General features: G+C 48.1%; 1 protein-coding gene and 1 pseudogene across 1 annotated transcript; one reads left to right on the top strand and one right to left on the bottom strand.

Annotated features, from left to right (window-relative positions):
- Positions 1-898: 898 nt before the first annotated feature.
- LOC136541446 (U-box domain-containing protein 33-like) lies at positions 899-6,696 on the top strand (annotated as a pseudogene).
- Positions 6,697-6,933: 237 nt separating this feature from the next.
- On the bottom strand, positions 6,934-8,341 carry LOC136541392 (expansin-B1-like). The gene is made up of 4 exons (XM_066533249.1): positions 8,121-8,341; positions 7,895-8,004; positions 7,589-7,773; positions 6,934-7,473 (listed from the first exon to the last, which is right to left on the bottom strand). Exons 1-4 carry the CDS (start codon positions 8,305-8,307, stop codon positions 7,146-7,148), a joined length of 810 nt encoding a protein of 269 aa, XP_066389346.1. The 5' UTR covers positions 8,308-8,341; the 3' UTR covers positions 6,934-7,145.
- Positions 8,342-13,286: the final 4,945 nt, after the last annotated feature.

Raw genomic sequence — 13,286 nt, 5'->3', positions numbered from 1 at the left:
GTTAGAGCGGCTAACATAGGTCGAGGAACAGTAGCGAATCCAGTTCCAAGATGGATCCTAACCCATGATGCGATTATTAATAAATCTGGGAACTGAAGTTGTCCAAATGACTGCCACGTTTGCTAGTAAGAATGAGGTAGCGATTTAGTTTGACACCACGGATTAGTGCCGTGTTTTGACAATTCACCGGTTCCGAAATTATGTTGGATTTTGAGTTTGTTAAAAAAAACATAGTTGCGTAAATGCATTTAATTAATGCAAAAATAAAAATAGAACTGCTAAACTAAACACCGTTAACGTGTCAACCGCTCTAACTCCAAGAATTTATAGAGCTAGCGATGATCAACCCAAAAAATATTGGAGCTCATAGGTTTGAACCGTCCATTTAAAATTTCCAGTAGATTTTGCAAGTTTTAGCATCCAGTAGCTAGTTCCACCAATTTTAATACAAGCGCTCCTTGCAAAACACACACAAACGTGAGAATTTATAAGTTGTTACTGTATTGTCGCAGTGCCGTACTGAATACTGCTGTGTGGCTGTGTCCTAGACTCGTACTGCTACAGTTGAAAGTTGTACGGAATGCCTTACATTCTGCAAACAATAAAAAAACGTAAAAAATAAGGGTAATGGGTTGACTTGGCCTAATGGCCTCCCCACGCCGGTTGACTTGACCTAATGGCCTCCCGTCAAGCCTTTTTGGCACCACATATCACGTAGGCCCCACCTGTTAGCGTCACAATGGGGTTGGCACGTGGCAGTGCGACCAGTCCACTGTCCGAGCGAATTAACCTCAGTTCGTTAGTTAGTTACGGTCCTAGTAGTTGCGATATGTATGATATTTATTAGTCTCGCGCTACCGATCGTAATTAACCTCGACTTGCCCGGCACGCGCGCGCCCACCATTTCGCTGCGCCCATGGACGCGTGGGAGAACGGCGGCGGCGGCGCCGACTCTTACTCCTCCAGCACTACTGGCGGCGCGACGACGGCGGAAATATTCGAGGAGCAGGCGGCGGCCGGGGAGGAGGAGACGACGGCGAAGGTGTTCGTGGCGGTGCCGGAGCAGCACAAGAGCGGCAAGTCCCTTCTCGCGTGGACGCTCCCGCACGTCGGGGCCGTGGCCGGCGCTTCCGTTGTGGTGGCACACGTCCACGCGCTGGCGCAGATGATCCCGATGAGTACAGCTCCTTTGGCATTTGCTTGTCTAAAACGGCTTTATCGGTGAAGCCAAAGCCAATAAAATAAAAAAAACTAGCTTTTATCGACTTCTAGTTTATTTTAACCCCGATTTATAAAATAGCTTCACGCTAAAATACATCAATTTACTTAAAATAGACGAAGTCAAGGCGCCCTACGTGTGCTCCCCCGCTTCGCCGCTGCCTCGCTGCTCGAGCCCACAACGCCTCCCGTTCGCGTAGCATAGGCTGGGCACGCACCCTCACCGTCGGATTTGTCTCGTCGTATTGCGCATTTTGGTTCACCCTGCAGTCCCTGCTGGAACCCCAAACGAAATGCGGCGCTTCCGTCGTCGCTGCCGGCGGCGGAAAAGTCGGGGGGGGGGGGGGGGGGGGGGGGGCGCGGGGGCTGACGCCGGCGAGCACATTTGGGGTATTCATGTGCCGGTTCAGGTGATTCCACCTCTCCGCTGGGTTTGTACTGAGATTTCTCTTTCGGCTTGCGTCGAGTAACCGGGTTACTGTTGGTTTGCAAAGGCAGCGCCGTTGGGATCTGTATTCGATAATTTGCTTCGGCAGTTGGTTGGCAACTGGATTTCCGTTTTCAAATTCTTTAGTAATAGTAGTATTCTCAACATATTGTGTCTGGAAAGTGGAAATACTTTATCTTAACTGGAGGAGAACTGTTAACATGTTCTGCAGTCATGGAGTGAGATGAATTCATAGTTCAAATTTCGGAAGTAATAACTGGAATTTGATCCAATGCTAGGGTCCTGGTATGGATTTGCTTAAACTAACTCGCTGGTGGCTGGTGAATTGAGGATACCTAGTCGTATGTGTAAATTTAGGTTGTTCAGGATGCCCTATTGTTAGGCTTGTCTTCGTTAAGTCCTGCTGAAATGTAGTATGAATATGATGATTATTTCAAGTTACATACTTCATTCACGTGGTGTAATTACAAACTTACATCATCATCTCATTATTTGTCAGTGGGAAGCAAGTTCCATGCAAGTAAACTGAGGCAAGAGCAGGTCAGTGCTTATAGACAGTATGAGAGGGAGAAGGTTGACAAACACTTGGATGAGTACATTCACCAGTGCTAAAAAATGAAGGTGCAACCAATAATCTTTCAATCTTTGTATTGTGACAAGCATTTTAGAAGTGAAATGAGGCATGAGCAGAGTAGGGAAATTATTGAAGCATCACTCCCTTTTCAGGTCAAATGTGAGAAACTTGTGATTGAAAATGGCAATGTTGCTAAAGGGATTGCAGAGATTGTTTCACTGCATGGTGTGAGCAAACTCATCATGGGAGCAGCTGCTGACAAGCACTTCTCTAGGTATGCAGCGAAGGTTCACACTTCAGCACTTATATCCATTGCTTATAATTTAATAGGTTAGAATTTTTACCTAGTGATGCCCTACTTCCTAATTCCAGGAAAATGAAAATGCCTAAATCCATGATGGCGCTTGCTGTCCTGCAGAAAGCTGATACTTCGTGCAAGATTTGGTTTGTTTGTAAGGAACATCTGATATGCACTAGGTAAGAATTCTGATAGCTCATCATATTCTCCGGCGGTGTGTTAAAAAAACAAGATCTAACCTAGGAGGAACTAGGCGGTTTTTCATTAAGAAGAGAAAATAGGCACCCAAATTCAAGCCAAGAGGGGACTTGAACCTGAGTGGTTGGGTGCACAACCACACCTCCCACCCAACCAGTTGAGCTAGGCTCACTTCCTTGTGTCACGGTTGTGTTGTGTAGTATCTGTCCTGGGTGTGTGTGTTAGGGGCTGGGAGATTTATTTCTCTCTCCTGGTGTACTTTCCTCAATTCTTAATGAAATGATATGCAACCCTCCTGTGTATTCAAGGAAAAAAATCAGTCTTATATTCAAGGAAAAAAAATCATTCTTATATTGTTAGGTAAGGTGATTTTGTCTATGAGCAGCATTTAAATCATACTGCTTCCTTTAATCTATCTTGGACCTCCTACTTGCATATCGATTTAAGATTATTCTTATGATCTCATTTCCTATCTGCACATCATATTTTAGATGCTACCATTTTGTTGCTGCTCAGTCTTTTCCTATAAGCACTTAATTAATTTCCCTAAACTCAACTTTATGCAGGGAGGCTGGTGCTCTTGTGCACAGTGCAGCAACACCCCCAGCTACCACAAGTTCAATATCCACTTTATCTGAATGGGGTGGACAACCAAACGGATATGCATGCAATGCGGTTGATGGTCACATACAGAGGTCAATGTCAGAAAAGGTTGTGCCTGCATCTGTTAGAACATCATTGCGACTACCTTCTCGGTTGTCTGTGCGGACAAGTGTTAGCAGGCGAAGCATAGAGGATACCTCTGTCAGTTCCTGGGATAGTGTTCCAAGAGGTAATTTTCCAAGTTCGCACCAAGCATCCTCTACTGTGACTGACGAGGGGTTCAGTGACTACAGCTCATTTTCAACTCCTAGACATGATGCCTCTGATCGTACCCTTAGTACATGTTGGGCATAATCTTCAGAACTCTTCATGCCATGAACAGGTTTGCCTTTTAAGACCCAAATTGAGTTGTAGAGGGTTGAGTTGGGAATTGATCTGATCAGATGAAGGTGCATGACAGGATGCCATGAATTCAAATATTGACATATTTGATAAACTTGGAGAAGCCTCCACTAAGACTGAGAAGCATCAGAAGCAAGCGTTTGATGAGTCTGTGAGGAGAGAAAAAGCAGAGGAAGAACCGGTTTTGTTTCGCCGAAAGGTAAAATCTTCACCACATTATCATGGAAACTATGTAGAATCTGACACAAAGTTCTGATGATTATAGGCAAACAATTGTGAGGATATATCTTTGGATGAGGCAAAGAAGAGGAAAGAAGTCAAGGAAGCCCTAGCGAAGGCAAATGGCATCATAGAACGGATGAAGCAACAAATGGATGCACTTAAACGTGACAGAGATGACATCATTGATAAGCTTATTAAGGTGAGCGAACAGAAGGAAACATTAGAGCAACAAGTCGATGACTATGGTGGCATTGTCAAGGATCTTGAGGATGCGTTGGCAGCAAGTAAATCCCTTATTCATTCACAGAAGTTGGAGTATGAGAAATTGAAGCATGAAAGGGAAAATGTGCTCAAGGATGCAGATGAGCTGCGCAAAGAGAAAGAGAAGACAGTATCATCTTGCCCAAGTTTGACATGGAACACCGAATTCTCTTTGTCAGAGCTGCAGCTGGCAACACAGAATTTCAGTGACACACTGAAGGTTGGTGAAGGTGGATTTGGGCGTGTCTATAGAGGTCTCCTGCGCAACACAACCGTGGCAATTAAGATGCTGCGCTCTCATAACTTGCAAGGGCAGTCGCAGTTTCGGCAAGAGGTAATAACTGCTGAATACTTGAATTATGCAACGTATGTTACTGTTTTAGGTTACTAAAGTAATTTTACTGTGCAGGTTGTTGTTCTTAGTAGGGTGCGGCATCCAAACCTTGTAACGCTTATGGGTTCTTGCTCAGAAGCTTCAGGTCTTGTGTATGAGTTCCTACCAAATGGAAGCCTTGAAGACCGTCTAGCCTGTGAAAACAACACGCTTCCACTAACATGGCAAGTCCGTACGAGGATCATTGGTGAGATATGTTCTGCACTCGTCTTCCTTCACTCTAACAAGCCTCACCCAGTAATCCATGGTGATCTGAAGCCTGCAAACATCCTCCTTGATGCCAATTTGGTTAGCAAGCTCATTGATTTTGGCATCTCTTGCCTCCTAGTCAAGTCTAGCACAATGTCCACAAACCTCTACCAAACGATGAACCCAAGAGGCACTTTTGCCTACATGGACCCTGAATTCCTTACCACCGGGGAGCTAACAGCACGGTCTGACATATACTCTTTGGGCATTGTCATCCTCCAACTAGTAACTGGGAAGCCAGCTTTAGGCGTTGGAAGGGCAGTGGAGGATGCACTTGAGAAAGATGAGTTGGAGCTTCTTGTTGACCAATCAGCTGGGGAGTGGCCATTTGTGCAAGCCAAGAAGCTGATGCTTCTGGGTCTGCAGTGTGCAGAGCTTAGCAGAAGAAGGCGACCGAGTCATATGAGTGACGTGAGGTGTGTGATTGAGCCCCTGGTGAAATCAGCTTCGCTGTCAACCACATCACGGTCCTTTGGATACCAGTTTGTTGAGAGCCACACGCCTTCTTGCTTCGTATGTCCTATTTCTCAGGTATTTTTTATGTCCATTTATTGTGCTACAGAACCTTATTTATGCAGTTTGTTAGAATCGGAACTTCAGAAGAGCAAGGTATTACATAATTTATTTACAAAACTCCAAGACAATTAAGTAACTCAAATTACCGAACAAATAAAATGAAACAGCATTCCTAAACTATAAGCAATAAGTGTTTTTGTTCGAGTAGAAACCTTGTCTGAGTCTTGTGCCACTTGAGCTTCTTATGGCTTGAGTGTGCATGTGGTCGCTGAAATTCTCTTCCTCTTAAAAGAATATAAATGTTCAAGCATGTTATAAAAAAAGTGTCATAGCAACCAACCCCATCCCAAGAGTCTCTTGTTTCCAGGACTGCTATTTTCCATCCTGAAACCATCAGAAAGTCATTTTGTGTTGGATATTCTTGGAGCTCATTGTCGGACTAGATTTGCTAGCTTATTCAGTAGAACAGGAACCATTTAGTTTGGATTTTTTGGTTAGTATAGTGCTCGATTAAATAATTTCCTACCTTCATGATTCCAAACTCTAGTAGGGTATTTGTTTTAAGAACCACTCCATTCTAGATGAATGGTGCATCATGAGTCCATGAGGAATCCTCATATTGCCATGAAATAAGTTTGATTTTAAAGTAGAAGATTGTTGTGCTTGCTTAAGTAAAAAACAAGTTCATATACTGATGTGAAGTGTGTTAATAACGTCGGGTTACTAACAACTGGTTCCTTTTTTTGTGAAATAAAACTGTAGGAGGTGATGAGGAATCCTCATATTGCCGCAGATGGGTACACTTACGAAGCAGAGGTCATAAAGGGCTGGCTCCACAGTGGGCGCAGCACGTCCCCAATGACAAAATTACCTCTGGCACACCATCATCTCATCCCAAATCATGCTCTTTATTCTGCCATACAGGAACATTTCAAGCAGCAGCAGCAGCAGAAGCCACCATTGTAATTTTTTTCGCGAACGTGCCTTAACATGTGTTTCATTAAGAGGAAGAGAGTTACATGGCACAGCCACCATCGCAATTGGTTCTTTCTATTTTCGAGAACTCGCGGGAGGTTGGTGAATCAATGCATTAAGAGAAGAAAAGATGAGGCAGATGAACCTGTCCCCAATTGGTTCATTCAACTTTAATTTTGTTATCGTTATGATTCGATAATTTATCGTTAGTTCAGAAGCCTTCTCTTTGGGATGTAAGTTGCAACTCGCAGTGAATTGTACATTTGTACATAAGAGTAGTATTGTGCTTGGAACAAAAGTGTTTCAGGTTCAATCGGCATTCATTGGCTTCCATGTTTAGTTTTGTTATTAAAAAATCTCAGGATGCACTGCAAGTATTCAGCAAGCGAATATGTAATCAGAGCATCTTTTCTTGGAGATGAACCATTTCCTGGGATGTGGAAAATTTGTATCTATTTTTCCCCATGCCTAATCATAAGTTTTTTGTTATATGGATACAGAAACTCTGCACTCTCACATTCTGCTATCTGCATATATATATGTTGGAACAGTTTGAAGTCTAGAACAATAGCACATTTCAAGTATGCATCAATGATATATATATTTAACCTTTTGTTTTCCATTATTTGGAATTTGATCATGAACCCGAACAACAGGATTACATACTAGAATTTAGAAGTCTCAGTATGGTTAGCGGTGCATGCTCTCTCATGCAAATAAACATAGGCGGCCAACTTGGCTTGCTGCAGGTCCGCAGCCCCCGCCGGATGAAGGACATACAAAAAGTCTAGTAGAACTGGATGTTGGAGTAGTAGAGGGTGTCGGGCTTCCAGTACGCCGGGATGACGTCTTTGGCGATGAGCTTCTTGCCGGACTCGCTGGTGAGGCGGATGGAGAAGGGGCCCTTGAGCGGCTTGGGTGTGTCAAACCTCCAGATGGCGCCCCAGGAGAGCTTCATCGGCTTAAACAACCCCGGCGCCGACTTGTCCTCGAGTTCCATCAGCACGATGTTGCCGTCGTCCGCCACGTTCTTGACCAGCACGGCCAGGTAGTTGGGGTTGCTCCCCTTCTCAACGTGGAACAGGATCTTCGCCCCAGGCAACTTGCACCGCACCCTGCAGGACGACGGCCGGCGTGTAAGTTTTGCGCTGCTTGTTGCGTGTGCATGGCATATTGGACATGGACATAGAGAAGCTATTTTTTCTGAGATCGTCGTCCAGCAATATATACCTCCTGAACTCCACGTCCATGATGCCGCAGTGGCGGAGCTTGTCGTTGAGGCCGGGCTTTGCCAGGGAGCCGAAGGCCTTGCCGCTGAAGTCGAAGTGGTAGGGAGCGATGGGCTCGTAGTTCATGTCGGTGATGAACACCGTGATCGGTTGGCCCGAGCACTCGGGTTTTTCCTTGCATCTCACCTGCATGAACAATGCCCAACATCATGTAAAGCAGTTAGCTGCTGCCCATGCATCCATCAAGCCAAACGAAGGCATGCATGCTTCGTCGTCAAGCAGACAGCAGATCGAGTGAGATGCTGACCTCGTAGCATGAGCCGCAGCCCTTGCCATCCTTGAAGATGGGGATGTTACCGCAGGCCGTGAAGCCGTTGTAGGGTGGCAGGTTCACGTTCTTGATCCCGCACGCACCGCCTGCATCATATCACACATGCTTGCATGATCGATCGATCGATCGATCGGCTGACCGCCGGCCCAATTGAATTCCCAATCTCAAGGCAACAATATAATAACCTACGACTACGACTTACCGTTGTCGTCAGGGCCGGCGCCGTTGGGCTGGCCGTACCAGGTGGCCCTGGCGGTGAGCCACTGGCTGTTGTAGTTGGTTGTGATGTTGGGGCCAGGCGGAAACTTCGGGGGCGCGCACGAGCCGCCGGCGACGAGCGCCGCCAGGACGGCCGCCACGGCCACGATGTTATTGCCGAGGGATCCCATCGTCGTATTATTCGAATGTCTCTCTCTGTGTGGGTGATTGACACACGACGGTGCGGGGGTGGCTACTTATAGGGAGGACGGGTGGATCAGCAGCGCCGGCGACGCATGCAGCAGCGGTCTGCATGCGGGCGGCCGTTGGCGTCGGACGGACGACGCGCGAGCGCCGCGCGTGTTTCACGTAGGCGCGGAAGGCCGGTGCGTGCGTGGTCTGGGGCAGACCGGTGGAGCGGCCGGCGTTGCGCTATTCGCGCTCCCCAAGGCTTCGCTGTTGTTGGTTCGAATTGAAGGGGCATCCATGACGATGGACACATGATGCGATGTGATCAGTGCTGAGACTCAGAGTATTTCATGCGGCGTCTGTGTTTTTTGTTTTTTTAGATTAAGGAACCACGTATGAACGAGTATAGCCGTATCTGTGTTTTTTGGTTTCCATCTTGTACATGTCACTATGATCGCCAGCAAATCCCTGCTGCTGTAGCTACTCCATATACAACAGTATATGGCTACATTGTCATGCATGTATGCTCTTCCATACTCTTGCAAATCAGATGATCGATAATCATCATTTGAAAAGGAAAATTTAAAAAAAGGAGAAAGGAACTAACCAGTTTTTCAATAAGAAAAAAAACATCCAAAACCCTAAAAAAGAAGTCGAATACGAGTGGTTAAGTGCACGATCATACCACTCACCAATTGAGCTAAGCTCACTTCCTGCTATGACCCATCGTCATTTCATAATTAGCTAACCATAGCCAATGGCTCGGACGGCTATCATGCCACCCATTTGTATAAGATAATGTTATCGATATATATTGCCACTGGCCTTTTATATCTAAGGATGGCCACACACTCAAGTACTCACGCACGCCATAAAATTACAAGAGAGTTGCTACAATGTTTTCAAATCAGTCCTATTAGCATGTTGTGCCTTGTCCCTAACACATGCTGTCGGGTTCATAAACCCGGGATCCCTTATGGACCGGCTTCCCAGCAAAGGCTCGGCCCAGCAGACAACGTTGTGAACCAACGCAAAACTCTTGGGCCGGCCCAAGTACCTAAACGACATGCCAGACGGGCGATCCAATCTCCGACCGGAAGGCCTGGCCGAGGAGGAACAGCACCCGCTTCTGACTCCGGCCCGCCTCTCCGACCGGAGCGCTCGCTTTGGTCTCCAGCCCGCCTCCGGACAGCCTCTCCGACCGGAAGGCTTGGCCAGAACATCACTTCCGACTCCGACCCGCTTCTCCGACCGGGGAAACGGCGAACCCGTGCTTACAGCTCCTCTCCGACTAGCGTAATCAGAGCCGACTAGGACCAACCGACCGGGGACGTCCGTTCGGTAAGGACCAGGAAACAGACAAAGAAAGTAAGGCAGGGCGCACAAGTCAAACCGCGATACCAAGGACCGTACCCTGCGCACCTACCAGGCAGTACCATGCGACCCTCCTGGCACGACAGAACCCAAGCAGTGTTGTAGGCGCCGACATTTTCCCCTATAGTGTTGTGGACGCCATCAACTCCCATACCAGACAAATATGGTAAGGTTCCCCCCACGTGCCTCTGCGGCATCGACAGTGTTGTGGGCGCCAGTATTTACCGTACTAGACGAACATGGTAGAACCACTTGCATGCCTCTCGATATCAATAGTGTGGCAGGCACTGACGTCTGTCATACCTAAAGAAGACGACGCAACCTCCCACGTGCATCTGACACTAAACAGTATTGTGGGCGCCTACCATCATCTTGTACCTGTCGGCGTGGGCAACAAGACTTAGTAGTATACGTACTCTCTCCCTCTCACTTGGAAGGACATCCCCTTCATCTATAAAAGGGGATGCGCTCTCTCCCAAAAGACTAAGTTAATTCAGATCGATCAAGTTCACTAGCACACAACAACAGAACCACCAGGTTCGAACCACGAGCACACGCTCGAACACTTAGCACATAGCGGAGCTCCCATCACTCTCGGCCCCTCTGACCAGAGTCCGACCGGACCTCTTGCACCCCCATCTTTCTCCTTCTCGTTTGTAACCCCACTGCAAACTTTGAGCACCTGGGCTCAGGAATAAAGTCACCGACCGACTCAAACTGGACGTATGGCACATTGCCTGAACCAGTATAAACTCGGTGTCATTGAGTGCTAGGCCATCTCCGATCACAACGTACGGCAAAACTACAAATATTTACATGTTGGTCACTTTCTGCACCGATAGTTGGCGCCGTCCGTGGGGAAGACGTTGTACGTTCAACACTTTTTGGTCATCGGATGGCTCACTTTTCAGCCACCTTCGCCGTGGTGGGCTCAAGCGATACGACTCGCTTCGGCTCACCGGAGCTTCCCGCACTCCCACCTGTTGGGATGTGGGTTCCGCCCGTCTTCGAGCCATCCCAGGCCTTCCTCTTCGGAAGCCTAGACTTCGTCGCCGACCGGCTCGGCGTACTACACCTCCGTGAGGAGGCACTCATTCCGGCGCCCGTCAGAGGGGCACCCTCCATCGGCTCCAGGATGCATGACGACTTCAACGATGAGGCGTCTGCACTTCATTCTAAGCAAACTCTCTGCTCAAACTGCGTTGTGAGTAATGTACATACTGTTATTTACTCTCTATTTACTATCTCCCGCTGATTATCCAGAGGGACCGTATTGCCCGCACCACGAACACCATACGATCGGTTCCCCTGCGGCCTCGTGTCCCCCTCGGACACGTGCGCTCGGGGGCTCCAAAGGACACTGGCGCTGTCCCCTCTCACATTCGAATTCGTGGGAATGGCGAGCTATGCTCCTACCACTTACCATGAATTCCTGGACGACGAGGTTGAGAGCGACGGCTCTAGCATCGGTGATATGGCACCTAGCCACCGTTCGTCCTGGGAGTGCGCTATGGCAGACACTCTGGGACAGCCGCCGGTGGTTGCGGAGTCTGCAGATTCACACCCCTCTAGACCCACGTGCGGGGGCCCTCATGCTCGCACAAGGGCATGCCAAGGAGCTACAACAACGACATCAGAATCAGCCGCCGCCTGCGCCGGCATGCTCGGTGCAGCACGTTGCGCCCCATGCACATGACCCAGCGGGCAGCGCCCGGGGTCGCTCCTGCTAGGTCCAACACGACATCATGAACGAAGGGAACGACCCCCTACAGTTTGCTCGGGCTAGCTAGAACATCGCCACTGCGGCAATGCTTCTGTGCGGCGTTCCTAAGCCCGTCGACCCTTAGGAGCAGGCGGTCTACCAGAACCTCCGGGCGCTGGTAGTAGCCACCGCCGTTCAACAGGCGAAAAGCTCCACATTGTGACTCCGACACGTGCCTTGTCTCCCCACTGAGGCAGTGGGGACGCACCAGACGGATCGCTCCATCCGCTCACCGCTACAGCCGTCAAGCGTGGCTCAAGAGGCAGTGGATGCACCGTGGTCTGACCTAGCGCTTGCTCTACACCAACTGCCGATACGCGAACGCCTCGGTTCGCACCGAGACGCTCGCAGCGTCATCAGCAACTGGCATCAGTGTGGCAGAACTACCCGAAATAGCATACTTACAGAGGCGCTCGTCTTCCACCAAACACTAAGCACCTCGAAAGCAAACTACAGCGAGCGGTGTTCGTCGGGCACACCCCGAGGGAGAACCTAAAAGATCCACATTTTTCCCAAGGATCCAATAATGAGAATGGGTTACAATACAAGTCCATTTCATACATCTGAGTTTCTTAAAAGTACATTATTACAATACCAAATACCAGAGTGCAGAATGATAACAGCAGAATTTTAAAAATAACATCTAGCGGTAGGGGCAAGGATTCCGTCTGAGCCCACCAGAAGAATCCTCCACACAAGGGTACTCTTCAAGCATCACCTGCAACAGGGGTAAATAAATCCTGAGTACACAATATACTCGCAAGACTTATCTGACTAGTGGGAATAATTTCCCGACTGCAAGGAATATGATAGGCTTTATGGTTTGCTGGTTTTCTTTAGCAGAAAGCAATACTAATAGTGAGTCCTTATTTATGTATTATTATCATCAGTCGTATTAAGTTATCATCTAGCCAGTCTATATAAGCAAATGTTCTACTTTCAAGCAAGAGTTGAGCAATCAATGATATTTCTTCTCCTTTCCACTTTCAGTTCTTACTACGGTGCTAAACTGTAGACGAGCCGTACCGGATTTCCCGGCGATTCGCGAATCAATGTGCCCAGCTGGGTGCCCCGAAACACACGCCCCGCCTGTACCCTAAGCACAAGCAGGACTAACCCATCACTCTCCTATCCCGGGTGTCCAGGTCCCCGTCCAAACTCGAACTCTAGGCCCCCACATCCTGAGTCCCGGACTCCGTGTGGTGCAAGGACCTCCACCATCCCCGCCTCCAATCAGTTGGTCCGGAAAGAGTCAGATCCACGACAAGAGAGCAACAAGTCTTCCTTGCGCCCATACCCAAGTATGCGCTCAGGACAATAAATCTGTGACTTGCCTAGAGCCATATGCAACGACCGGTCCTTAATCGACACGGACAGGAAAAAGTGTAACCAAGTCATGCCCTACAGGCCACAGGACACAACCCCTTACACCCACCAGTACCCAATCCATATCCCTACCCGGTCACCATTTTTCTTTCCCTCATTTTATCATGAGTGTTCATATTTTATTACCTATTTGCGAGTAATGGCAGGTTACTCACGCTACCGGTATCCTGAGCATAGTAGCTACTCGGCCTGTACTAGTAGGACTCATGGGTAAGTATGTTTATGCATGTAGTTTCCATAAAATACCTGTAACTTAAATGCACATCACATATATATATTCGGTGATCATAAAAATATGGGTTATGCTCTAGGGCTTGCCTTGGGCAGGCGCTGGGTCAACAGGGTCAGCACCAACATGCTCCTAGGCTTCCTCCTACATGAGGATCTCCTCCTCGTACTCCTCGATCACCTTGTCGTACTCCGGCTCACCGACGGGCACGAAGTCTACAAGTTCATGAA

Source organism: Miscanthus floridulus, chromosome 1 (genome assembly GCF_019320115.1).
Source record: "Miscanthus floridulus cultivar M001 chromosome 1, ASM1932011v1, whole genome shotgun sequence".
NCBI lineage: Eukaryota > Viridiplantae > Streptophyta > Magnoliopsida > Poales > Poaceae > Miscanthus > Miscanthus floridulus.
Note: the sequence above shows the minus strand (reverse complement) of the source record. Positions and strands in the feature narration are given on the sequence as shown.